Source organism: Seriola aureovittata, chromosome 10 (genome assembly GCF_021018895.1).
Source record: "Seriola aureovittata isolate HTS-2021-v1 ecotype China chromosome 10, ASM2101889v1, whole genome shotgun sequence".
NCBI lineage: Eukaryota > Metazoa > Chordata > Actinopteri > Carangiformes > Carangidae > Seriola > Seriola aureovittata.
Window position 1 is genome coordinate 7,015,854 of NC_079373.1, and position 27,861 is coordinate 7,043,714.

Consider the following 27,861-nt stretch of genomic DNA (forward strand, 5'->3'; position numbering starts at 1 on the left):
AAAGTTAATTAAATTAAATGTGTATTTACCTTCTCTCTTTTCAATACAAATATGCATTTTTGTTGGTGTAATGTTTTCATAATCAGATATAAAGATACAGATATTATCAGAGCCTTTATGTAGGAATAATGGCTCTTAGGAACAGTGAACTATAATGTGTTATTCAACTTCACTACAACTGCTTAAAAGAGAAAAGGTATTTTAATTGTGTTGTACATTTTGCAACTTAGTACTGTACTTAAAATGCTAAATTATGCAAAACAAAACATTTCTGAAGACAACACATCATCTTACATACACCATAACATCCCTAAATACTTTAAAAGATCGCATGATAGCAAATCAGATATCAATAATGCCACTTTATTTGAGAATATGATCTCAGTGAGGAAGGTGTTGCTGAAATTTAGAATATTTCTTTTTAATCATCAATAGACACAGCAAATTCTCACTAATGTAAATGATCATTCATGTACTGAATAATAAATTGTATGACCCATAAAATATAAACATATATTTCAATAGAAATGTACATTTCAAATGAAGGTATTTTTATTCAGTCATAAAAAATAATTTTAGCATACAAAAGTTACACATAAGTAAAAGTGTTCTCTATCAGTAATCAATTATCATATCTTCATGCCAGCATTACAACTAAAGAAACACTGGCTGAAGTTCATTCATACAGCAGAAAAAGCGATGACAAGAGAGATGTTCATTTTGGAATGAATCCCTTCAATCATTACAGTCTTCCCTGTTCATATTATCTAAGTGGCACAGCTGTCTCCTTCAGCCACTTTACATTTTAATGTCATACGATTCAATGCATGAGACGAGGCAAAACCAACTGAATTAAAGTCATGTCAATAATCAGAAGACTAACAAAAGGCATGTAAAATATTCATGCAGAAGAAAAAAAAACGAAAGGAAGAAAACAGTAACGTTAATATGAAATACCAACAGCGAAGCCTAATTGTGATGAGTTGTGGTCAGTTCAGCTAAATGTGAATCTAAAATCAAATTCTTGGTTATTAGTAAATGCCTTTCTAGGATGTTTTACTGGAAGATTTTACATCCTGAGATCAGAACTCACTACTGTACAATAAAAACAGAGCTGTCGGCGTGTCTGAATTGAATACACAATACATTTGTACTGTATACATTGCAGAAGTGCATTTAAACACACACAGATTTTATTCACGTGAACTTTTATGATCTGTGAGACGTCCTGTGCTCCGTCTGCAGCAGACAGCTGTTAGAATCAGTAATGTAACTGGAATGTCATGTCAGACGAACTGAACATTAGAGATGTCCATAACAGAAAAACAAAATGCTTCCTTAGAAAGCAGAAACGATCAAATGTAAATTCTCAGCCACTGCGTAACAACAATGGCCACATTTTTTTTCAAATGTACACGTGACTCTGCCACTCGCAAATGAGATGATAACCAGCTTTCCTAAAGAGGATGTCAATCTTTAAGTAGGAATGTTGATGCCGTCATACTGTGTGTTTAAGGCAGTGTACAAAGGAGAAAACTCCAGCAGCAGATCAGCAGTTACAGCTCAGGTGACTCTTAAACTCTGCGTCTGTGCGTTCGTTTCGTCACTTTGTCTGGTGAGGTATTACAGAGAGAGTTGGGGATGGGGCCAGACAGAGTGTCAAAGTTGAGGAGTGACCTTTGACGCCCTACAAGGCTCTGATTTCAACCCTCAGGTCTTTAGCAGTGGGACTCTTTTTCATCAACGGGGAAGTAACCGTCCTTAGTGGGAGGTGCTTTCTGATGGAGGCTGTCGCCATCGGCTGCGAAGATGGCGAGCAGCTTCTCCTGCTCCTGCTTTGTCTTCGGTAACTCAGTGGAAGGAGTGGTCAAGAAAGCGATGCGCTGTGAACAGATATTTTATCAATTATTCAAATTATATTATTGTTATATATGAGTAATTTAATATGTAAGTGATTGATGGCTACTCATTTCCGGATAAAACATTTTTACATAAAGAAGCTGACATCAGAGGAAGTTACCTACTAAAGACTGTAACCAGTAATATTATCTGAGGGATTACACAAAATCAGTAATATTTTTTGACTTTTCCTCGTTTTGTTTTTTTTGCCTTTATTTCATGGTGAAAGTAGAAATGCAGACAGGAAATGAAGGAAGAGAGAGACATGATACCTGGCCAGAATCTAACCGTGGATGTTGTGCTTATACAGTATGGAGAACGCTTTAACCACTAGATTACCAGGATGAGCATTTGATTATTTTCGAAAGAATTTCAAATAACTGCAATATTTAGGCTTTAATAGCTTTGTACGTTGTTGTTTCTGACCACTTAGGGGCAGTGTAATAAACTGTAAACATAGCACTGACATATTAGTGCATTACAAAGATGATATGGTTGACGTATTAGCAACTGCCAGGAGATGTGGAGAGACACTAACATTGACTTGGAGTCACGTTGTTGGCCACCTGATGAACAAATTCAATATTCAAACATCTTTGAACTCTGGTTTGGTGTCTGCCAACTACTGAGGGAAGTATCTGGCTACTAAGATGCAAAATTGTCCACTATGTTCTGCAACTAGTCGGTACTTTTGTCTGCCATTTTAGTCTGACATCAGAGGTGCCTACTGAAAACAAAGGTGGTCCGAGTGTTGAACTACACAGTAAACTTTCAGGGCATGAAACAAAAATAATTAGCTAAAAGATGTTAAAATGCTTTTTGAAATAAAGCTGAGAATTTGTTCCTGAAAAGGACAGTTTTTAGGTGAAACATACCTCTCTCAGTGTTCCAGGGGTGTAGTACAGTTTCACGGCCACCCAGACAGGGATACACAGCATGGAGGACAGAGCCAGGATCCAGCCTATCCCATTGCCCCACCATGGGTATATGTATTCATTGTTGTACTTCAGAGGTGAGTACTTGATCAAGGCGAAGGCAAAGGTTCCCTGTTAACAGAGAGAGTAAGAATATTTCATAGTTTTATTTTCAAAATATGATTTTAAATAGCTGATTATAATCCTTGACCTCAATTTTAACACTAATCTTATCCATTAACTTATTATTATAAAATGTATTTTCCACACTGGCCACCAGAGGCTGCTCTGCTTCCAAGAAAGAAATGCAAAAACATGCATAGTGAGAATGAATGTGAAACCCACAAAGCATGTCGCAGGGGTGAAGAAAAGCCAGCAGTATTTGATGACAGGGCTGGGGCGATAGCCAATCATATCCTCTATGTTGTCATAGAAACGGTCAGCACCTGGGAGAGATGAGAGAAACGCAGTGGAGACTTACATCAATATCTAATAATCATCTGTGTTATGTTTGAAGAGCAGTGGAAAAACATCACATTAATACTCCTCAACTAATTACTGCTCAGTGGCTAAATTAGGCCACTTAATTGTGTTATTTGGCTCAAGAAAACTACTCCTTAGAATTTATTTTATTCATTTGATTATTGAAAATAAACCATCGAATAGAAATAACACTCCCCTCGCTCAGTCTCAGCCTCAGCCTCCAAAGCTCTGCATCAAACAAAAGAGAGCCTTGGAGAGCAGTGGATGAGAATGAATAGTGCCTAGTGAGACTAAAGCCTTTGTCTTTTAAATACCCCCTTCAAATGTTCCTGAATAGCCTGAGTAATACACTCACCATAAATCCAAGCAATGCAAACAGTTTCAAAAATAGCCACAAAGAGCAGACACATCCCACTGGCTGCATAGTAGTCAAAGAGCTGGAAGACGTACATTCCTCCCTGTGGGGGCAAACACGGGTTTATTACCCTGAGGGAAATGAAGCTAAAGAAAACCTGCATGCAGTCAACTGAAGACAAAATCTCAGAACACTGTGAAAGTCAATGATCTATTTTGTTCTTGCACACAGTTCTGCAAAGTGCAACATTCATATTCAGACCAGTGTTGCAGTCGAGTCACTAAACCTTGAGTCCCCAGTGTTTGAGTCCCAGTCAGCATGGTTGAATCTGAATTGTGTTACGAGATTGGCTCCAATGCTCTCGCAAGCATGTGCCCTCTCACACTTATGGATGCGCGATATTATCTATAGTCCAATCATCCTGTTGTCACCCTGTGAAATTGCCAATAAATTCCAATTCTGACTCGTCACTGCTCAAGTCCAACTTGAGTCACGAGTCCTTAAAATCAGGCCTCGAGTTATCCTCAGGTCCAAGTCCTGGAGTTCAGTACTACAACACTGATTTAGACAGCACACAGTTTGAGAATCGATTTTGTCTGGACATGAAGGGACTTTAGAGGAATGTGCCGTTCATGTGGACAGAAGGTTGTGCTGACGAAGCTGTAGTAGGCAGAATATGCAGTTTCACTTTAAAATATGTTTGGTGGGTTAGGGTTAGGGTTAGGGTTAGGTCATGCCACACTGATGTCATTTCATCAGTGTGGCAAAAAAGGAAGCTTTCACTTAAAGGCCTTACTCAAACCACCATTGCAGCTTCACCTTTACTATCCTATTTACACTCTTTTATTATGACTCATTATCATAATGTCAGTCATTGTTAATATGCTTGTTTAATATCACCTTGAAAAAGATGTTTATGAATGGGAGTTCTGTCATGCAAAATATAAAGATTATATGGTTATTTTGTAATCACTGTAAAAAAAAAAAAAAAAAAAAGAAAAAAAGAAAAAAAGAAGTGGAGTCACTGGGACTAACCTCTGTCAGCATGATGAGCCCCATGAGGAAGGACACAATGGCCACTCCCAGGATGAAGAGCTCCCTGCGGTTCTTACGGCGGAAGGTGGAGGGATACATGTCCACCATGGCTGTCACCAGGCTCTCCACACACACAAACTGATCAGGAGGGAAACATCCAAAGTATGAGATATTTGTACTATACATACATATATATATATATATTTCTGTGTGTGTGCCAATGGTAATGTATGTGATTTCTGACCTATTCAAAAATATACTACACAAGCTAAATTTTACCCATTCTCTCAGTAGAATAAAAGGACTGTGCAGTAAGAGTTATGTCTGTATAACTGCACTGACTGAACCCTCTGTGTGTGTGTGTGTGTGTGTGTGTGTGTGTGTGTGATTGTTTAGTTGTGGTTCATATGTTGGTCTCACCTGACTGTCCAGTCCCAGAAAGACAATCATAATGAAGAAGAAGCAGGCCCACAGAGGGGAGAAAGGCATCATGGACACAGCTCGAGGGTAGGCTATGAAGGCCAAACCTGGACCTGGTTTAGACACAGTTCAGCTTTTCTCATTAAAAATTTCCATTACTGATCATTTTTGCTCATGGGAATGCTCTGAAAATGTTGATTGATTCCACCAACTTCAAATTCATTCTCATACAGTAATTTTTAATGCCATATGCTCAGTGTGCTGTCACATGATCACAATGAACTGCATATTGTTGAGCTGCTCAGCTTCCCAGATAAAGTCTAGTGCGTGATTCATATCTTAAGTCTTTTTAGAATAATTCAACCAAAGTAAATCAGCAGAAATAGAAGTAGAGAATGATATTCCTATAGCACCTAACCTATAGTATGAATGCAGTGATCTGTTTTCATAAAGTTAAGTAAAAGAACCACCAACCAGATTCTGCCACTTCTGAGATAGGTACGTTCTGCTCGTAGGACATAAAGCCCAGGATGGAGAAGATGGCGAAGCCTGCAATAAAACTGGTGCCGCTGTTTAGGAAGCAGAGGGACAAGCAATCCCTGGAGACAACACAGAGAGGGAGACATAATGAATAAAATCAAATATTACACAGCAATGTCTGTCCTCGAGAAGTGATTCCCTTCATATAAAAAAATAAAACATTTACACTAACTGAACGACTAAACAACAGATTAAGCATTACTGACATTTAAGGCGGACTACAGAGATTAGTGTTGACCATAATGCTCACTGCGTAATCATTTCAGTCCACACCTGTAGCAGTTGTTGTTATATTTGTTGTAGCTTCCCAGTGCAGTGAGGCAGCCCAGGCAGATGGCATAGGAGAAGAAGATCTGAGTTCCAGCATCCATCCATACCTAAGGACAGAACAGAAACAAGAGAGTCAAATACAGAAAATACATTCAAAGGGAGAAGACGATAATAATTTTAGTACAAAACCTTTTTTGTTGCAGTGTTTTATTATGTTGATTTTGAAGTATCCCATGGGAAAAATTAACTCCATCAACTGATGAAAGTAGCTTTTAAACTGCCCTGAACATTTTTATAAGTATTATGTAAAATACTCAACTTTAAAAATGTGTCTTTGAGAAACACTGTACATTTTTTCATACAATCTGGATTCAACCCACAGCCACAAAACCCATAGCTTCTCTGATACCAAACCAGCTTCCTACGTAACCGAGCTGCCAGAGTTCAAACAGAACCATCAGCTGATCGTGTAACAAGTACAATGTGTAACAGTTATCAGTTTACCTTTTTTTCATTATTTTGCTCTGCATGCTTTCAAATGATTAACAGTAATACAAAACGATGTATTGCTAACACTGAAAGCTCAGCTCACTCGCTTGTGTGGAAATAGATTTCAAACCCATGCACGTGAGGAAGGACTCTCTAGTGTTTGTAGACTGATGTTTCATAACTTAGGAATATGTATCCTCCCAGCGTGTCTATTGACAAGGGACACCTCACTAACAATATAAGGTTAATATGACAAAAAAACAAAATTCGTACAGCATCAAATGTTGGGGACTCTCCATCACTTCAGTCCCAGACTCACAGAAAAGTAGCTGTTAAGCCTTTTTAACTCAGTGATGTCCATTGTGAGCTTGATTTTCACACAACCTCTCATCTATTCTCCATATTGAAAGTGTTACCTCCACTCAAACTGCGTCATCTCTTCTTAAAAACACAATTTATCTCCCAATGCAGCTATCAAATCTGAAGTTCCTTACTCCAGAACTCACCCTCTCAACACCACCGTCCTAACATCACCCAACCAGCAAAGCCTATTATCCATCTCAGTCATTCTGAGGCATAAAGTGCAGCACTTTTCCACCCTCTCTTTGAACACTCACTCGCACTTCAAAATTTAAATGAGGTTTCTCTTTATTCTTGCAGTTCTGGTAAAGTGCCTCCAGAGCACTGGGGCATGTTTAAGGCAGCTGGCAGCCAGGACTGAAGATCTGATTGACTGGGGGTCCAACCAACAACATAGCACAAAAGCAGGTATTTCCGAAGGTACCAACTCCACCAGCCTAGCTTGTCTTGGCCTGCAGACACAGGGTTTGTATTCATCCCCAGAGCCCTGAGAGGGATTGAAGAGGGCCCCTCTTTTGGATTTTCACACTGGTTGCAATGTAACGGAAAGGAAAGAAGCCCATGTTACTACCAACAACCCAAATCCACTCGCAGCATTGTTTGTCCAAACAGCTTAAAGGAACCTATGTTCATATTCACTACAAAAACAGGAAGCAATGTGATTTTACTGCCACAAAAAGTCATACAAGTAGATGGATGGACGCACAAGATTTATATCTTCTCTCCTTAAACCTCCACTAACTGATTTTTTGACATAAAAATTAAGTTGATAAAGTGGACTTGTCAGCAACGGAGTTACGTTCAGCAACAGTTTTGCAAGGCTAGCACGTGTAATGTATTAATATTTGTGAAATGAAACTGCAGAGATGGCATAAGCTTCAGGGAGTCACAGGACAGGTTGGTTGGCTAAAATGTGCTTAAATTATCCATCAGTATGGGTGAGTTTGACCATGAAATTGTGGATGTGCATAATGTATCTGCAGGCCTGGTCATCCCAAGGCAGTACTGTACCAGTTTGTGCCAGTTTTACCAATATTAAGGCATCAAAGCATTTTGCAAAGCATTAAACGCTGGTAGACATGGGTTTTTTTCAGTTGTAACTGCATAGCTATGAGTGTGTCCTTCTGTGTATGTTCAACAGAACGAACTGAGAATCTGAATGCAAGTGCAGCTCTAGCCTACCTGTGGGTCAGATAGGCGTCCCAGGTCAGGGTAGAGGTAGAAGTGGATTCCTCTGGAGGCTCCTGGCAGGGTGACCCCTCTGATCAGCAGGATCAGTAACATAGCATATGGAAAGGTGGCTGTGAAGTAAACCACCTGCAGAGAAACAGCAGCACTTTGTCATCAGGCATACGTCTCTGCTTGGCTTATAGCAGTTTGTCCCTTTGTAGAAATTCATTCTTCTTCATGATGTTTGTTTAGGCAAAAAAAATGTTTTAGATAGCTTTAAAAGGGTTTTGTACAAATAATACAAATATATGGAACATTTTGGTGTTTAGGATTTTCAGTTGACGTTCTCTTGGTGTCATTTTTTGTCCATGCCTTCAATGTGGCTAAAATTAGCCTGGCCATACAGCAAATATTTATCAATTAAAACCAGAGCAAAGTAGCTTAAAAAGCTTTTTAAATCAGTCTTCTTTGGCCCTCGTGATGTGATATACACAGCACCTGGCCTAGACAAAAAACTAAACACTTTTCCAACAAAAACACTCGAGAAAGAAGCCATGATTCAAGTATTTCAGTGGAAGCCTTTTTTGTGAAATTGTGAACGGATACACAAATATAGAAATGAATGAATGAATATATGACAATGACATTAATACAATGACAATCTACACTAGTTTACTACAATATTAGTACAATAAGACAATCCACCAAGGTAAGAAAGTATCAAAAACAATTAGGAAAGACTACAAAATGCAGTTAGCTTTGATTGGGTACAAGTTAAATTGTACTTTACTAGCACGAACCATGAGGTGAATAAGACATGAAAATAAAGATATCTGTCAAAATAGTCCATACAATTAAAAGAGAACATACTGTGCAAGATCAAAAAGGATGAATGTGGATGCAACTATTCATCTCCACTGCCTCACAAATCTGGAGGATTTGCTCTATTTCCAAAGGTTTAAATAACTTCATTAGTGTTCAACACTAGGTGTCACTAGACACATTAGACACTGGACATTCTAACTTATTTACTGGGACCAGAATAGGTCTTATTCCCATATAGAGTATTTGTTTGTCATGAATGGAGGACAGGTTTTACCTTTCCAGTGGACTTCACTCCCTTCCAAATGCAGAAGTAGCAGATAACCCAGGCAATGGCCAGACAGACAACCAGGTCCCAGTTCAGAGAGCCGATGTGATGAATGCCTGAGGAAATCCTCAGGACTCTGCGCCTGTGGCACAAACATGCAACAGACAAACATTTGAATTGTTTTATCTAGTCTAAGAATTCATTGTAACCCATATTCAGTGTATTTATGTTCACAACTCTCCCAGTATAATATTTTGTCTGTGCTCTCAGGAGCTAGGAAGCAAAGGGCCTCTAAGCAATTCAAAAGACCATGTGGCTAAAAAGCAAAACTTTTGAAGTTGTAAAAGTTGCATCTAGAATTACGATCATACATTTTTAAAACCTTCTTGTTGAAATGAATATTTTGTGAATTTGCTGGCACATAAGGCCATTTGAGGACATACCCAACAAAAAGGCACTTACTCCCAGAACTCAATGACAGGAGAGGTGGCGTTCTCATGGTGATTGATGGAGCTATTCCCCCTCTGAAATGCCATACAGGAATCTTGAATGAAGGAAAGACAAAAAGACATTCAATCCTGTGAAGAAATCCAAGCTTTCTCTGAGGTTTCCAAGTTACACACAGGCAAGTGAAACAATGCCAGCACTGAGACGGAGAAGTGAAATGGTGCAGGAACACTCACTCCCTGAAGATAAAATAAAACTACAAATTAATAAAATGTTAAAGTGGATTAGAAAAATCAAAATAACAAAACATATAATATACGATAACTAAAGCTTTGAAAATCAAAAACTTGATCCAAAAGGAGCTCCTCAGTCCATGAGTCCACCAGCAACAGGCTCTGCCATCAGTTCCCCATTGCAGAATTGTCTTGTTTCTCTTTTTTTTTGTGCTTTTTATGCCTTTATGATAGCACAGTAGAAAGAGACAGGAAATGGGGAGGCAGAGAGAGGGGGAATGACATGCAGTAAGGGGCCGTCCGATGCGGGATTCGAACCGAGGCCGACTGCAGCGAGGACTGTAGCCTCTACATATGGGTGCCTGCTCAACCCACTACGCCACTAGATGCCCCTGTCTTGTTTCTTTTCTAAGCAAACTTGTGCTTGCGCTTGCCAAAATGGAGGCCTGGCTACACCAGTTTAAATACATGGTTACATATACACTAAACATCTCTGGCTGTTGTTATGGAGTGTATTACCCGTGTTCCAGGAGTTGTTGCAGGAGGCCCAGGGCAGGTCCCATGTGAAGGAGTTGGACAGGAAGAAGATGGCCCAGGCTAACACAACGATGTAGTAGATGTTGAGTAGAGCAACAATCACCTGGGTGGCATAACCCACTCCTGGAAAAGAAAACATCAGGTTTATGGCATTTACTGAGCAGTACGAAACAAACAGCCATTATTATTACTTTTTGGCAAAAAAAAAAAAAATTGAAAATCAATTGCAGAAAAGCTGCAACCATGCAGCTTGTTTTAACAAATTGGCCTTTGAGGAAATCTGCATTTTTCACACAGTCTTTCTCTCTACTCCTTATAGTCACCTGAAACTCATGACTATATTTTTTAATTTACCTCCATAGAGGTATGTGTTTTTAATATAGTGTTGTGATGAGGCATTGTCCTGCAGATATTTTCTGCTCACACTGTCAGTCAAGAGCAAAGTGGATGCCCTTAAACAAGCACACCTGGAGTGTGTAGTTTGGTTGCAGCAGTGTATTCGACAGCAGTCTGAGGACATTTCAAATTCGATTTAGTTTATCTCAAGTGGCTCACAGAAATTATTCTGAATCAGTGAGAGAGAGAGCTCCCTGACAGTTCCATTCACTATAGTCAAAGAGGCATAATTTAACCTTGGAAGAAGCATATCTTTCCAGTGTTTGATTAAACCCATCCTCAGCTCACCGCTTCTGCCCTTTCAAATGACTGCATCAGACTAAATTACATGCAGGCCAAATTATAATATACTCTCCCCAAGCTGTTATGAGTACAGGCTGATTACAGGCTTATTGGAGGGCAGCTGAATGCTACAAGCATTGGAGAAATGTGTTGTTAGCCAGTGTTGGTTGCTTTCCAGTCATTTGTATGACATGTATCACCCTCCCACATCTGTATGGCATGCACATAACACATGCACAATTATACACATACTGTATATACACAAAGGCTAATGATAAATGAAAATGATACATGGACATAAACAGACTGAAATTCCTTTCATCCCACGTTGTTGTACAGATATATGTTGCCGGGGCTTTGCCCCCATACATTTTTGAATGTATCCTGTGTGGTGCACAAGCAACTCATTGTTACAGAATAACACACATACTGTGGTCATTAGATCATGACATATTTACATTCAAAACATCATGAAGATGGGTGAACCCCTGCACATACACTTTTACAAAGCATAAGATACAGCTTAGTGATATCATGAAAGTGAAAAACAGATCAGCAGATTTTGGGAGTGCATGGCACTAAAACTGCTATACTGAGGAGATTGAGCCACTCATGGTGCTGTACAGCATTTTTACATGTTAAATATAAAGTAAATCACATTTATGTAAAAGAAAAAAAAAAAAGAAAAAGAAAAGTACCTTCAAACAAAGGGCAGATCTTCCTCCAGCAGGTGATACCCCCCTCGCTGGTATACTGACCCAGAGCCGTCTCCAGGAAGAAGACCGGGATCCCACAAGCAAACAGGAAGATGAGGTATGGGATAAAGAAGGCACCTGACATAAGCACACAGATTCAAGGTTTCAAGATTCAACACTTCATTCAGATGCCTTCAGTATGCTCTCAAGCAATGTAGAATAGTAGAGACACATGCTAATTGTTTATAGGTTCTGTAAATGAGATTATAAACATTAATATAGCAGCATTTTCTATGTAAAGATATGTGGAGTAATGGCGTCCTGAGCAGAGAATGTAATGAATGTCACATCCTCTCTGTATGTGTTGTAATCTGGGTATCTATGTTCTTGGGATGAGACCAGAGCACATGTGGGCTGGCCATGGCACTACCAGCTCAAATCCCTGTCGGCTGGTGGACCTTCAAAACATCCATAAAGTTTTTTACCGGCTTCCCAGTGTAATTTGTGCCGCTCGGTCGCGGTGGTTTACTCCAAGGCTGAATTTCTATTCCAGTCAGACCATGAAGCCAATACTGGTCTGGCTTTCTCAAGATGGAGAACCCTAGGAGATGCTAAAGGGCTTCAGCTTGACTCGGAACTGGCTTCTTCTCTCTTCCATGTGTAAGTAACTCGATGGCTAAATAATGTGACATGTCTGTTTTCATGAGTGACTGGCTGCAGTAGGCATGATAACAGTTATTTAAGTTGCTGTTACTATTATCCATAATGTGCTCGGCAAATGTTGCTATTGCTAGCTAGCTAACTGTCAGCATTGCAGTAGCATGTCACGGCAATGCTAATGGTTGTGGCTGGATTGTATTTTGTTGGCTCTCGTATACGCAGTGTAACTTTATTCGGTTGTACCTCTTGTGTGTTTTGTTGCCGCTTTCACTTGACTTCGCAACACCTTGCAGTCTGAGGACGCGCAGGGAGGGGATGACGGAGGTGTGGCCGACGAAATATTTGTTTTGGTCTGAGATGCTGGTGGTCTAGTGCAACATCTAGTGGCAGTGACAATTATTTACAGAACCTTCAAATTCATTAACACGTTTACACTGTAAGGCACGGTTTGTAAATAAAAAACAATGTTGATGCAAAATTTCTTCCTTCTTTCATAAATAAATAATATCCAAAGTAAAAGAAATCTGAAATCGTCTATCTACGGGAATCAAAGTTCACTTCCTATGGAAATTTAAAGATTTTTTTGTTTTTAAGATTTTATTCTGTATTAAATGAGGTATCCTGTGTCAGACAGTAACTAACTGGCTGCATGAAAAAAACCTTTCTGGCTCTTTTCCTAATTTTGGTGAACCATGACCTCCATTGAGCAACTGATCCACAGACTAGATCACACATTAACCCACATAATGCCTCTTTATGTTCTCTTTATGTTAGGTTTAAACCAAGTGCAATCCTGCCTCAATAACTAGATGCTGTACATGCAGGCAAGACTGCACTCTGAAATGCAACATTTTGTGTCAAACAGGAAACAACAAACAATAACAAACCAGATTTAAGTAATTCCAGCACTTACCTCCTCCGTTCTTATAACAAAGGTAGGGAAAACGCCAGACATTCCCCAGGCCTATAATTTCTCCAGCCACTGACAGAACAAACTCAAGTTTGTTGCCCCACTGACCCCTGTCTGTCATCTTCTCCTCTGTACTGGGCACAATGTCCAGGGGTCTGCTGTGCCCGTTGGAGGGTTCTACCTTGGATGTGTTCTCCATCTCACCTGTGCGCCCTAAGTGTTAAATTGAAAAGAGTAGAAGAGTAAAAATAAATATTACAAATAAGAAATAGAGCAAAAGATATAGCTATAGCCTGTAGGATGGTAATGGCAATCATTTCATGTAATTGGTTTGTTTTTCAATAGCAGTTCCTTTGACAAAGAGTTAAAGAGGCAATTCCAACAATCCCATAGCACATGTTTTACAGCTAAGTTTTAATTTGTAAGGATCAACAAGTCTCTCTGAATAGTAAAGAGAGAGATGATGTCCCTTAGAGGCAAATCCTACTCCACAAACAGTGACAGTTTTACTGATTCACCACAGTGGCTGGGTCTGTCTAAAATTTATATCACCAGATTGATATTTTTTCTAAATCGTTATATATCATGATGTGGTGAAAAATAATAAAATAGTTGACAGTTATGCAGTTACATCAGCCAAAAGAACCTTTGGTGTTAGTATTAAAAATTGCACTAAATCAAACATTTTCAATAACATGACCATCTCATCACAATATGCTTCAACAGACAGTCAATACATGATAATAATGAATTATTGTCCTGCAGTTTTCACATTTCTTAAGTCAAACAAATCTGGAAAAAATTAAGAAATGGGTTATGAACATAAATTTGACAGTTGTCTTGTAGAGACTCTTTTTGGAATTGACACAGCAGTCATTCTGAAATTGCATCCAATAATTCAGCTCTAGCTAATTCAAAATGCAGCAGCCAGAGTCTATATGCACAGTCATAGCCAAACATATTACTGCAGTATTTAAATCACTTAAGTGGCACCCATTGAGAAATCAGACCCAGCTTAAAGTTCACCCAACAGTCTTTAAAGCACTTAATGGTTTAACTCCTCCTGACCTGCTCACTGAGTATAATCCAGTTGCACCTATCAGGTCTGTAAGTGTCAGTTTTCTAATCTAATCAGTTTCAGGTGACTGAAGTCCTGAAATCTGTGTCTGTGTCAACATGCAAAAGCAAACTACATTTTCCTAAGATTATGATAAGTTATAATGTGTGTGTGTGTGTGTGTGTGTGTGTGTGTGTGTGTGTGTGTGTGTGTGTGTGTGTGTGTGTGTGCGCGCATGTGCGCATTTTTAATGCAAAGCACATTCATTTTATTTGTCATTAAATGTGATATATAAGAATATTGCCCTGCTTAGTAAAGGGGGTCTGTTTGGGGCTTACATGGATTTAAGACCAGGAGAGAGAATAAAGGATTTCAGGACCTTGGCTAGTTCTCAAGGAGAATTCCTACTGTGCATGTGATGTGCCAAATATATCTTTTTATGTTTACATGAGCTATAATACATCACTATCACTACTTCTGCTGTGCTGGGTGAGGTCAGTAATGGCATGATATTACGTGAGTTAGTCAAGCCCTCAGCCAGACCCTGTTCGGGGACCAGTGCTGCTGAAAGAATTTCTCTCTGTGGATGAAACAGACAGCTCACTGACTGTGCTCACTCCTGTCAGGTTGCATTAACAGGCCTCTCACCAGCTCCTCTGTTACCCTTTTATCTCCCTCTGAAACTGTCCGCATTCAAACAAGTTCGTCATCAGTCTGCAAGAGGAGACAGTGGAACACATGTTTTGCACCGAACCTCCTTCCCTTCCTCTGTCTTTCATGCATCCACACAAACAAACACAAATTACGTGTTGTGTGATCTGGACCAATGAAGTTGCCTGTATTTGACTTCTGTTACATGTTCTGAAAACAACACAGGCGGTGGAAATCCCATTTAGCCAACAGCCCTGTGTGAAGCCACCTTTAGGAATGTGCTCCTACTGGCATAGGGCAGAGGTCGAGCACAAGTGTGACTCTGTATGTGCTGTGCGCATGGGGTTGGAGGTTGGATCCGTTTTAGGAGCCAAAATCTCCAGCGCTGGAGCCAAATTGCAGCCTGAGGTAAAAATAGAGCCCCTTGTTTTCTAAAAGGAACTTGGTGGGAATGAAGGCTTAGTGCAACAAAAGCAGAGGAGCTCCTCTCCTCTGTGCTGGCAGAAGAGAATCCTCACTGGCCTTGCAGCCAGATCACAGTTTACCTCATTTTTTCATGTTTTCTCAGTGGACACTGGGGGAGTTCATCACACCAGCCAAATACCTCACTTCAAACACATCCTTTTAATAGGTGAATATTTATAGTAGCAAAGTCAGTCTGAAATAGTTTTCACACGTATGTACTTATGGAGCATCAGAAGAGAGGCACACTGTGAGAAAATATGCCAAGACTGAGAATGACCTCATTGAGGCACAGTGGAGCATTATCCCATGAAAAAGCGCCAACTTCACCTCTCTCTGAAAAGCTGTGAACTGCCTATGCAAGTGACTGACTGAGTGACTGACAGGCTGACCTATTGAATGAGTGACTGACTGAATGAAGGACTGGCTGACTTACTGGACATGTTGTGCTGCTGTTTGCTGATCTTAATATATGCATGGTCCTTAAAGGAGTAGTTCGACATTTTAGGAAATAATCATATTAACTTGAGAGAGTTCAATGTTACGATCAGTTCCACTCTCCTGTCTGTATAGAGCACCTTTGATAGCTTAGTTTAGGATGAAGACTTGAAAAAGCAAAAGTAACTAAATCTGGAGTCTCTCCTGCTGTCTGGCAACCTCACGGTGACAAGAGTCACTCCGTAGTTGCGCATATGGACGCTTGGTCAGGACCCCTGGGCGTCACTTTTTAACATTCTGTGTACCCTTTAGAATAATCTTCAAAGTTCAGAGGCAACATATATTTTGATTGAATGAAGCGCTACATTTATTAAAAGTAGCAGAATCACCAGGAGGTGGTTGAGGTGGATGGCAGCAGCATAAACCGCATGACTGTCACGCCAGAGACTGGGGTTCACATCTAGATTCCTGTCTGTGGTTAGGTTTAGGCAACAAAAGCACTTTGGTTATGGTTTGGGAAAGATTGTTATGCTGTTTAATACAGAAAAAGTTCACTGTGACTTTAAAATCATGACGTAGTATCACTCCATATACGTCAGTAGACAATGGCTGCAGTTCGCTCGACTCATGTCAACTTTCAACACAGCAGACAAAATTGGAAGTCTGATGGATGTTGAAAAATGATGAGGGGTTACAGGTGCATTAAAAAGGGACCCTGTGGGGTCCTGACCGAGCAGACTGCCCAACCCGTAAAAACTATAAACTGTAGTTTTTACAGCTAAGTTTTTGAATGGATGAAACAACTAAGATATGACATATGAATCTGTCATCTTTAGAGGTGCTAGTAAGCTGTTTTTTTTTTAAACTTTTGGACAGAGCCAGACCAGCTGTTTCCAGTCCAATGCAAAGCGGGGCTAAGATGTCTTCTGTTTAGCTTAATTACACACATGAGAGTACCGTCAATCTTCTCACCTAACTCTCAGCAAGAAGGCTACTCACTTTCCCACAGTGGTTGAAAGTTTAAGGTTTCACCCAGTGTCACTGGTGGGTGTCATCAGAACTGTGCTCTGCTGCTTCTGTAACCACACCCAGCAGTGATGTCACAGTGTACTGACACACCCTAGGTAGCCTATATTTTTTTACATAACTTCAGCAAGGTGAGAAATTAAACCACTGGATATCAGATCTTTAAATTACACATTTCCTAGCCTACGTGCTGAATTAAGATGTGTTTACTAGCCTGCACCATGTAACTGGTTCTTACCACATAAACGATGTTCCACAATTGCCTCATACAATGAAACCTGAGCCAGTCCTATAGTCAAATCAAACGTGATGGCACATTGACATGTTATGACCTTGTTAGCAAGCACTTGCTTGATTACACATCCAGCATACACAGAGCAACTTTAGCATTCAGTTGGAATTTGTGTCCCCCTGATGACCATGAGTCCAGTATACCCTTTAGCTCTGTTTTGGTCTTAACCCTTTCCTTAAAGACCCTTTCTCTAATGTTGGCTAACTGTAAAAGTGCTGTGAGTTTATCAGAGCTTTTTTTTTTTTCTTTTTTAGCTGAAAACAGTTTCCTGGTGTGGCTGGAAACAAGGTTGATGAAAGCAGCAAGCGTGATCCAAAACAGGTAAATTATGGACAGTAAAACCAGACTACTAGGAATTAGCATCGGTATTGGTCATAAGAATAAGAACCATGCTAATGTCATAATATCATAATATCAATATAAGAACAAAAGCCTGAGGATGGGAAATAATGGTCTCCTATTCCTGTGGGACCTCATGGAATCTCATGGACAAAGGCAGTCATCTTGGCGCTTCTAAACACGTGCAGCTCAGAGTTACATCCTCATCATGTTCTATGCCCCGACGCTCCCACAGTTGGATAATTGCAGGCTAATACATAACCAGATCAGTTACATAAGGCAAGGACAAACCATGTTACACGTCTACCTGTACACAGCAAAGATTTACAATTGCAGCTTGTGATGTTCAACATCTAGATGGAAGTTAAAAATGCTAAATTTTGGTAGGTACAAATAAATAAATGAATAAATAAAGGGAAGTAAAAAAAAAAGTAAAAAGAAATAGCATAACCTGTCAACAAGAATGACATCAACTTGTTCTTTTTTTTTGTTTGTTTTTTGAGTTTTAAACATTTGATAAAGTTGAATAATCTGGTGTGATTTGCTATCAATACTTTGGTAAGACTGATAAGTGTCACATAGTCCTGATCACAGCATGGAACAGCATGAATATCAGCATTGGATGCACTGTGCTGCATAGAAATGCACTGAATACAACAAGTAAGTTATAAAAGCCAAGTTTCGATTCCCACATGCAAAGTCTTTGTACGTGAGCGTGTTGGTTATGTTTTAATAATGCAGGCCTTTCATTAGCTGGGCAAAATGAAGAACCATTCATGGCTCTCAGAAACGAAATGTTAAACAACAGCTTCCACTGAGCTCTGCTGCCAATAAATAAACAATCAAATAGAATTCCACGATGGCCACGAATATGTTTATATTCAGCAGTAATTTAAGTCATTATCCATCTGTGACAGAAAAAAAAAATTAAACCACATGATCAATGATCAAAGGCACTCACCTTTCATAATGTTGTACAATGACAGTTTCCAGAAGAGAGGGGCACCAAATACAGGCCTGCTGCCGTTTCAGGTTTCACTATATAACATACATGGAGGGGCGGAGATCTGAGAAACTGAAAACTTTGGTGCAGCCCGCAGTGAGATTTTCCCTCTGCGCTGCCCCTCTCTGAAGACCCCCCCTCCCCTTCATCCAATTCCATTCAGACACCCCCACACACAAACACACACACACTCACTCACCACAGCACACTAGAGGTCTGTGCTGTCTCAGCGTGGTGGGCTGATTGCGTAACCTTTTGACACACACATTCTCCCAGGGCCTTTCTGTCCAGAGAACAAGCAGAAAGTATGGGGGGAGAGGCTGGTCAGATTTGTATTTTAGGTGGAAATTGTGTATCGCAGCATGTACACACGTGTGTATGCATGTGTGCAATGATCTCAAATATTACTAAGTTTGGTTGAAAAACATAGATACAAAAATGCATCATCCACAAACCTTGTACACTTAAAATAATTTCTGCATGACGTTCAAAATAAGAGCCTCTGATATGTTTCCTTCTGACTGATTGTAATTAAAACATCACTCCTTGCTCCAACACACATCTTTAATTCAGCCCCCGGAAAAGAGCCTTTATTCCCTCAACCAGATTCCTTCCTCACAGACCCAGTAGCCCATTCAGAACATTTTCCCACCACAGGGGTCTAGAGCGGCCCGGTTCAAGGCATTTGTTACAAGGTCACAATCCAGAGGGTCTTTTTGGAGGTGGGGATGGGGGGAGTGATGTGTTTCTGCTTTTCCTGTCTGAAACCTTACAGGGTGAGGTCTTTTTTTGTAAACTCCCCACCATCCCCCACCACCACCAAATCAAATTACAATTCAAGACACAGACACATTAGTTTTCTGTAAAAATTAAGGCATCTGCAGTTGACTTCAGTCTTGTGGCAGTTTTGACAACAACCAACCTGTTTATTTCCTGAATGAGTCCAGATCTCTCTCTAAGTCTCTCTGCAATTTTCAGCATTAGTATAGCTTCTGGCCATAAACATGACAGTTTTTACCAACAGCTCTAATTCCATTTGATGGCATGACCTCATAGTAGCTAATCAAAGAGAATCCTACAGTATGATATCATAGCAAAGATACAGCAGCATCCTAATCCCCAATAGCCAAATTTCCATAACATATAAAAACCGCAAACCTTAACCATAAAATCATAACATGTTGTTGTCACACTGCAGTATTTGTAGGGATTAAACAAATTAAATATAACATGTTATTGAGCGTTAGAGGTGGCGTATTTTGTTATATTTGGACAGAGCCAGGCCAGACTAGCTGTTATAGCTGTTTTCCCCTTTTCCAGTCTTTGTGCTATGCTAAGCTAAGCTAACTGCCTGCTGACTGTAGATTCGAATTGTATAGTGAGAGATATCAATCTTTTCATCTAATTCTCTGCAAGAAGGTGAACACCTCCCTTTCGCCAAATCGAGAGTCGTGGTCATGCTTGCAAATATCCATGGGACAAAAGAGGACAACTCAACAGAGGGGAGCTCATTAATGAACTGTATTTTTTCATTCTCTCTACAGCCTCCTGCTGCTCTCTAACTGTACAGCCACAGGTCACCGCTCAGATTGTACTCTGTTTACTCCGAAATGCCCGTCCTGTCTCTTCAGATCAAACTCAAACGTGCTGGTTCAGTTAGATGAGTGAAAGCAAATGGTTTAAGGTTCTTCTGACACGGGAAGTTGGAATTTAGTCCACAGCAATTCAGACATTGCAGAGGATCACTTACTCACAGGGCTTGTTAATGATTAATATTAGGTCAGTTTGATCCAAGAAATACCATGCATTAAACTACACTGGCTAACTTGAGGTCAGTGGAAGGACAGAACATCAGATGTTTTAACTGGTTGACAAGCTTGGAAAATCAAGCTTTTGAGTGCACTGCAATGAACCAGATTAATGTATCTTCACTCTTTACCCCATTTTTAGGTTTCTGCGAAATCAAGTGATCAACTGTGGCATATACAAATATTTACACAAACCCTTTTCAAGGGGGCCTCTTCAAGTGAGGTGTATCCTAACAAAAGTAGAGGTTTCTTACAGCAGATAAAAAAAATGGCCACTTTAAACAGACCTTAACAGACTAGTTGCTAATAACAAAAGACCCACGTTAGTAAAATGCTGCTGACAGCTCCATGCTTTCATTTTGTGGTGGAAAACTTGTGCGTTTGACAGACAGCCAAGGAGAAAACTGTCCATGATGGTCAAATTAGGTAATAGGTGTGTACACAGAGAGTACACAATGTCAACACTGTGATGATGGATTTGATCTTACCAAACTCATATACCCTCTCTGACCAAACAAGACACAGAGAGCTCAGGGTTAACCGTGTAATTCACATCAAAGTGTCACAGACCGCTCTCAGCTGTTCTCTCATTTGTGCTCTTAAAGATGAACGCCAACAGAGATTTGGCAGTCATGTTACACAAGAAGAATAAACATAATGTAACCAGCTATGCAACCGAACGTGAAGCTAAAATTGTATTTTGTTTTATTAATTGAAATTAAAAAATTATTTTAAAGTTTTTTTTCTTCCACGTCACCATCCATGGCATCACCGTTCAAAAAAAACATCAAACACACTATATATATATACATGTGCGTGTGTGTATGTATGCATGAGGGGATCAGACACTGCTTGGCCGAAATACAGTACAGAGGTCGTTAGTAGCTGATATATCTGAAAATTTGAATGTGTAGAAATGTGTACATAATGTGTCTATTTCAGGAAACCGGAGAAGTGATAATCAAAATGTATTCCTCTAGATATGATTTATTTTGCCACATTCAATTCAAATGGTCTTATTTTCAAATGAAACTTGTTCATAGCAGCAGTTACGTAATTGCATCATTTTAAACAACTCCCTTTCAATATTACACATATGAAATATAGTTTGCCATTTCACATCAGAGCTGTGTGTTATCCTTGAAAACCTTTTTATTTATTTATTTTTGCTTTTGTCTTTTTCATTCTCTGTGAGCTAGAGCCCTCTAGTGTTTAGTGTGAAAAAATACCAGTTCAAACCTTCAAGAGGGAAGAATATGCAGATTATAAGCCTATCTTCTGTTCTTATTATATGTGTAAAGTTTAATAATCATCATGAAATGGGTACTCTGGATGGTCACTCCACCTGCGTCAAAACAAAAAGTGTAGTTATTCCTCAGCGTAGTGTGAGAACGTCCTTTTCTTTTACTGCATAGCAGATAATGATGTTAAAGAACAATGCAACACAGTAATACTATAGCTTATGAATTTACATTAAGATCAGGTTCAGTTCAACTTATACTTACATCAGCAGCTCCACAAAACGAATATTTTTGTTCAGTGCTTCAATGGCTTTCATTTCTTCCTCAGTGAGTGAAAAGTCAAATATCTGTATCAAAGTATAATATGGTTTTATTAAAATTACATATTTATGAATACTGTAGTGGATTTGAAAGCATCCTTGTAACATACAGTTTAAGTGTCTGCAATGAACCCTACACACCCTAGTATCAAAAAATATATATGCTATATATATTTAACCCACCTGGAAGTTGTGTTTGATCCTCTCAGGACTGAAGCTCTTGGGAATCACCACAACTCCTCTCTGGACATTGAAGCGCAAAGCCACCTGGGCACTACTCTTGTTGTACTTTTTCCCAATGGACACAAGCAGCTCATCCTCCAGCAGGGGAGGACATTTCACATTCACCCTGAACCAGAGACAGAAGAGAATACCAATGATGCCGGGACAGAGACTTTTATCAGAGTTTTTATGTTTAGTATGAGGGTTTGTAACAATAATAATGCAGCACAGTCACATATGTGACCAATATGTTGCACATATGATTTTTTTTTTTTTTTAACATTGCCAAATACTGATCTCCATTTCAAATATAATGTAGCTTCTTACAATGACAAAAGTTATCTGTCATGTCAGGATTTAGGACTTAGCGGTTCAGTTTTGTTAGTGAACTTTAATTCTGCATCCTTCCCCTCCCTTCGTACAAGTGTCACAGAGACGTGATCACGTGCCATATGATTGTCTAAAAATGCAGCTCAGAGTTTTTTCACCCTCCCATGAATATGATGCTGGGGGAATCAAAACATTGCAAAAATATCAACTGCCAGCAACTCATTTTTAAAAATATCATCCTCCTAAAACCTACGTACCAGGATGCGTCTCTGGAGGAGCCAATTGGGCAGTAGCCAACAATCACAATGTCATTCTGACGACAGTAGTCCAGAAGCTTAGGTTGTGTGAAGTATGGATGGCACTCAACCTACAGGTGAGTGAGAAGAAAAGTGTTGACTTTACATTAGCACCCTGCGCTCTGACTAGCCAAAATAAAATTGAATGGAAATGGAAAAATTCACAACTTATTAAACAATTAAAGCAAAAGAAAGACTTCTTTTGAGATAGTCTGACTGTTTTGTGACAGGGGAGTATTATCAACCTAGAAAATTCCAGGGAAATTTTGAGTGCCACGGGGTCTACTGCCGGGATAAGGTTAGGGTTAGGGTAAAAATCTGCTCTATGTCACTGTAGCGATGACATCACGCAGCCCTTGGCTGTCAGAGGTCAGGTCAGGTCAGGAGCTGCCGTTGCCATGGCAATGTGAAAATCTGCCCAGAATTTTGCTTCTACATGGCTTCAAACAATTGTAAATTATGAGAAAACCGTTACTTCTTTTCAAAAACCGAAAACACCGTGACAGACACTGAAGCCAGAAGTTTCTTACAGTCTCTATTTTATTCAGATATTCCTTAAAATGAGTGAATAAGCTCAGTGTGAAGACGGAGTGAGATTCTTTTGAAAAAAAATGACGATTACATTAGGTGTCAATGAGAGTGAGACAGGTATTGCTGCTGGACTCGGCACCCCCGTTTAAATTTTGTGCAGACCCTGCCTGTCAAAGTTACATTTCATGAATCCCAACAACTATGTCTACATTTTGAGAAAGAATTATTTGTCTCCTTTTTACGGTTTGGCCGTGAGCTCGAGTTAAAAATAAAAATAAAGGTTATTTTTTACTGCTTCACGCACTCTAGCCAACTGACGCTGTCACTCTAACTTTGAAGAAAAAGTGATTTGCACTCCTCCTTTGAGTGCTCATAGTTTGAAAAGTTTACATGTTATGTAAAACAGTTATGTTTTTGAGAGAGCAGAAGTTTTCCTCCGTTTTATAGTTTGAATCACATTTCTATGTGCAGGTATGAGAGAGCTGGGTGACTCAGAAAAAAGGTGAAATTTTGTAGAAAAAAGGTGAAATTTTGTGGGTTTTTAAAGGAAATTCCAATGCATTCCTAATGCATTATTTATTCCCAGTATTTTGGGAATAACTTTGGAAAAAATTTAAATTTTAACACCAAAAGTCATAGCACCTCTTTCGGGATCAAGACGCACGTTTTGATGTATATATTACCGGGGTTTTCTCAAAGCTGCGGGACGAGTTACGTGCCAAAATTTGGCGGAAGAATAATAATAAGTCTGAGGAATATTAATCCTCTCAGCTATTCTAGCTGCAGAGGAGTGCCTCGGAGCTGAGCACCCGTGGCACTAATAAGTATGAGGAATATTAAAAGATGCTCCGCCCCGAGGCACTCCTCTCAGCTATTCTAGCTGTAGAGGAGTGCCTCGGAGCTGAGCACCCGTGGCACTAATTATGCAAGAAAACGAATCGAATAATACATAAATGGACCAAGTGAGGACAGAGAAAGCCGAAATCACTTCGCATCACTTCACCCAAGTAATGATAAATCCTTTCATCAAACAACTTGAATTTGCTCTCAGATTTATTGGCGAGCTGTCACTTGATTTCTTTTAACATTTGCTGAATGGAAAACAGAGAATTCTCAGTGGCCCTGAAGTATGAAAAGCTAAGCATTGCCTTCCATTTAACAACCTATAAAACCACTGTATGCTGTAATATACTACCGTATGACATACACTATGCTATGTCTGATGTCAACATGGGGGCTAAAGAGACAAGTCGGGGGTCACCTGGTTGGACACAGGCTTGTGTTTGAGGCCAGGTTTATTCAGCAGCAGCTCCAGCTGTCTGCAGTTGAAGTTGGAGACTCCCAGAGACTTAACAAGTCCTGCGTCTTTGCAAGCCTCTAAAGCCTGTGGAGAATAAAAGATTTATATCCCCTCAAAGACTGATAGTGATTATCTTTACAGACTTACTGAGACAGTGGAGAAAAACAAAACAAAACATAAAACAGGGAAGAGGAAAAAACAGAACACAGCTTGGCTGTTTACGACACTCTTCTTGACAGTTTCTAATGCTGCAGCACAGAATGTTCTGGCATGGACATCCAAGTATGAGGGAATATCACATGCCAATTTGCTGGTTTCACATTATTCATTGTTGTGTTGTTATTATTTTTGTATTTTCTCGGAAGAAATCTATGACATACAGGACATCATAGGCACCATTAAAATGCACTGACAATACAGCAGTTCCTTTAAATTGAAAAAGGGCCAACAAATTAATGCTGGTTATGTTTTGTGCATGTAAACAGCTTATCCTGATTTCAGAAACCTGGATGTACTACCTGGAGCAAACCAGATAACTGTGGCATGTAAACACCTTATCCAGGTTTCTCTGAGATGGTGAGAAATCAAGACACCGGATTAGTAAACTGGATGCTGTTATGATCATGTATATAGGGATATGAATGACCAGGTTTTTCATGTTCCATGTAAATGATACATCACAAATGTAATCAAAAACAAGATAAGGCTCATAATCAGGATCCTAATGCACATGTAAACGCACTCATAGATAATACATCTGAAAAATTGAATTGCACTGACTTGACATTTCATTACATACTTCTAGTTAAATCTAATGCAATCTGATACAAGATCCATGCAATCAGTCTTACCATTATATCATGAAATATGCCATTATGTCATGAAAATATCAAATCGAGATATCACAGACAACCGGGGGGAGATGAGTAAAGCCATCAAATAGCAGGATTATCTGTTGTGAACTCAATAGAACTGACCTCCCATGTTGCACAGAGGTCTGTGTGGTGGTAGATGTATTTTCCATCCCGGTCTTTTGGATAGAACTCATTTCCAGGCTAAAATTTCAAACACAATTAAATAACTTGTATTAATTAAACTTATTTAAAGACACACTTCCTAAGAGACTGTGGTGACATTAAGTGGTCATGGTGATGCTGAAATACTGTGCAAAGTGACGGTGTGGCATTGCAGTTGGCTTCAACTTGATTATTTTAGTGAATTTCTACAACTCATACAAATATCAGCCAAATTGTTCCAGTTGCAAAGTCTTAACCAAACACACTCCTGGCTGTCTTTTTTCCAAACCTAAAGCTAACCATGAGCCCCATTACACACAATTGTTATACAGCTACCATGTATAAATATAACTGTAAAACTGTAACTAAAAACACTTCACTATATGTTATATAATTTATAAACATTCTAATGTGGGCATTTTTGCCTTCACTCGGACAGTACAGTGAGAGATAGACAGGAAACTCAGGAAGAGAGAGAAGGGATGACACACAGCAAAGGGCCGCGGGTCGGACCCGAACCCGTGGCCGCTGCGGCCAGGACCAAGCCCATGCAGCAAGCGCTACACCAGGGGAGCCACCGAGGCGCCCCGTGTTGACATCCTTTCTAACTCTATTCATTCTTTTATTTCACATATTTTTCTATGAAAGTGAAATATCTTCTTATATCAAATCCTTCTGTCTGACAAGGTAAATTTGTAACAGCATTATCTAAATGAAACACTACCACTGTGTGCGTGTGCAAGGGCAATGTTCAGACTCTAAATGGCTGGCTGATAAGTTAACTGCCATTTATATGTGCAGTGTATGGAAACCTTGAAGGCCATAGGAAGCTCAATGATGTAGAGGTCCACATAGTCCAGTTTTAAGGCTTTCAGAGTCTTCTCCAAAGTCGGTCTCACCAACTCTGGTGGGTGGAAGGTATTCCAGAGCTGAGGAAGAAAATACAGAGATCGAAGTGAAGCACAGTACACAACTCTGCTTTTGGGAAAGTGCTCACATGTGAGAGTTCTTAAACTAAATAAATAGTATTCAAATTAAATTGAGACAAATGAGACGCATGATATGTCAGAACATTTTACCTTTCCGCAGTAAAAGATGTCCTCTCTTTTAACAGTTCCATCAGCAATCTTCTCTCTAATGGCTTGACCTACTTCGTGCTCATTGAAATACACCAGTGCCCCATCGAAGTGCCTGTAACCCACATCTATGGCCAGCTTTACACACTCAAATGCTGTTCCTTTGGGTGTCTATAGAAACCCACAGAAAATGTAAACATTATCTGACTTGTTTTGGATTGAGTCATGCTGTATATATTCAGATTTTACAGCAACATTTAAAATTCTGGTTAATGTTTATCCACAGCACTTATCACAGCAAGCAGTAAACACAGACACTCCTACGCTATGACGAGTCCACCTGGTATAGCAGTCATTAATAACAATTAATAGTTCATGTCTAAATCTAGAAACACAGACACAATACTGTCCCCCTCTTACCGTTTGAGGGTTCCCATAGGTGCCCAGTCCCAGCAGTGGAATACGGTTCCCATCACTGAGAGCGATACTGTGTCTCTCTGCAGTCAGATTCATGTTTGAGCTAAAGTGAATAAACTGAACTGCTCTCCAGCCTGACTAACAGATAATGTAGCACATGACCATGAACCTTGAACTTTGAAGCTTTAACTTACATGCACTTGATGGCTTCTCACTGAGAGCATTTGCAGACAGACTCAAACCCAAACAGTCGGACCTGACGAATGTGGATTTTACATTGTGGCACACTGCTTTGTTTTTCTCAGGAGAAGGGAAAGTCAAAAGCTTAATTTAACTAGCAGATAACATTTTTATCCCTCCTGTTACACAGTCTTGTGTAAATATTTATTATTCAGTTTTTCAGCATGCTGTGTTAAATAACAACTACATAGGCAGGCTGTCATTGATAGTGATATTATATTAGCTAATTGTTGTTGCTGTTATTGTTGTTTTGAGAGCAGCTCAAATATACACAATTGAAAGCACTACCAAAGTAATTTAAGTTATACATATTTTTTTATAAACAAAGCTTAACAAACTGAATGATGGTCACACTTAATGTAAATGATAGTAGTATTATTACATAAGATTAATCACACCCAGTCAGTTATAGTGTTGTATGATGTCATTACAATGCCAATAAATTCATATTAACTGGAGTTTAAGTTGATATGGCCTATATGTGCATCCATGTGGGCTGGTATTAATCGTTCAGTAACACATTTTCAAGAAAATAATTAATGGCTTACAGGATAGAAATTTAAATCAATAACTATTGTATGAGCACATACAATGAAGGTTTTAGTAATTGT

At 39.5% G+C, this 27,861-nt stretch overlaps 1 protein-coding gene across 1 annotated transcript; it reads right to left on the reverse strand.

Annotated features, from left to right (window-relative positions):
* Positions 1-182: 182 nt before the first annotated feature.
* slc6a13 (solute carrier family 6 member 13) lies at positions 183-27,274 on the reverse strand. Its single transcript, XM_056387680.1, is given in 22 exon segments — positions 183-1,883; positions 2,775-2,945; positions 3,159-3,259; positions 3,652-3,754; positions 4,687-4,824; positions 5,107-5,219; positions 5,581-5,705; positions 5,920-6,023; positions 7,948-8,082; positions 9,035-9,167; positions 9,488-9,569; positions 10,225-10,365; positions 11,619-11,753; positions 13,189-13,389; positions 18,412-18,517; positions 22,006-22,171; positions 22,632-22,741; positions 24,463-24,585; positions 25,479-25,556; positions 26,330-26,446; positions 26,597-26,764; positions 27,014-27,274. Coding segments are annotated over 22 exon segments (2,808 nt in total). The 5' UTR covers positions 27,107-27,274; the 3' UTR covers positions 183-1,718.
* Between the last annotated feature and the right edge of the window lie 587 nt (positions 27,275-27,861).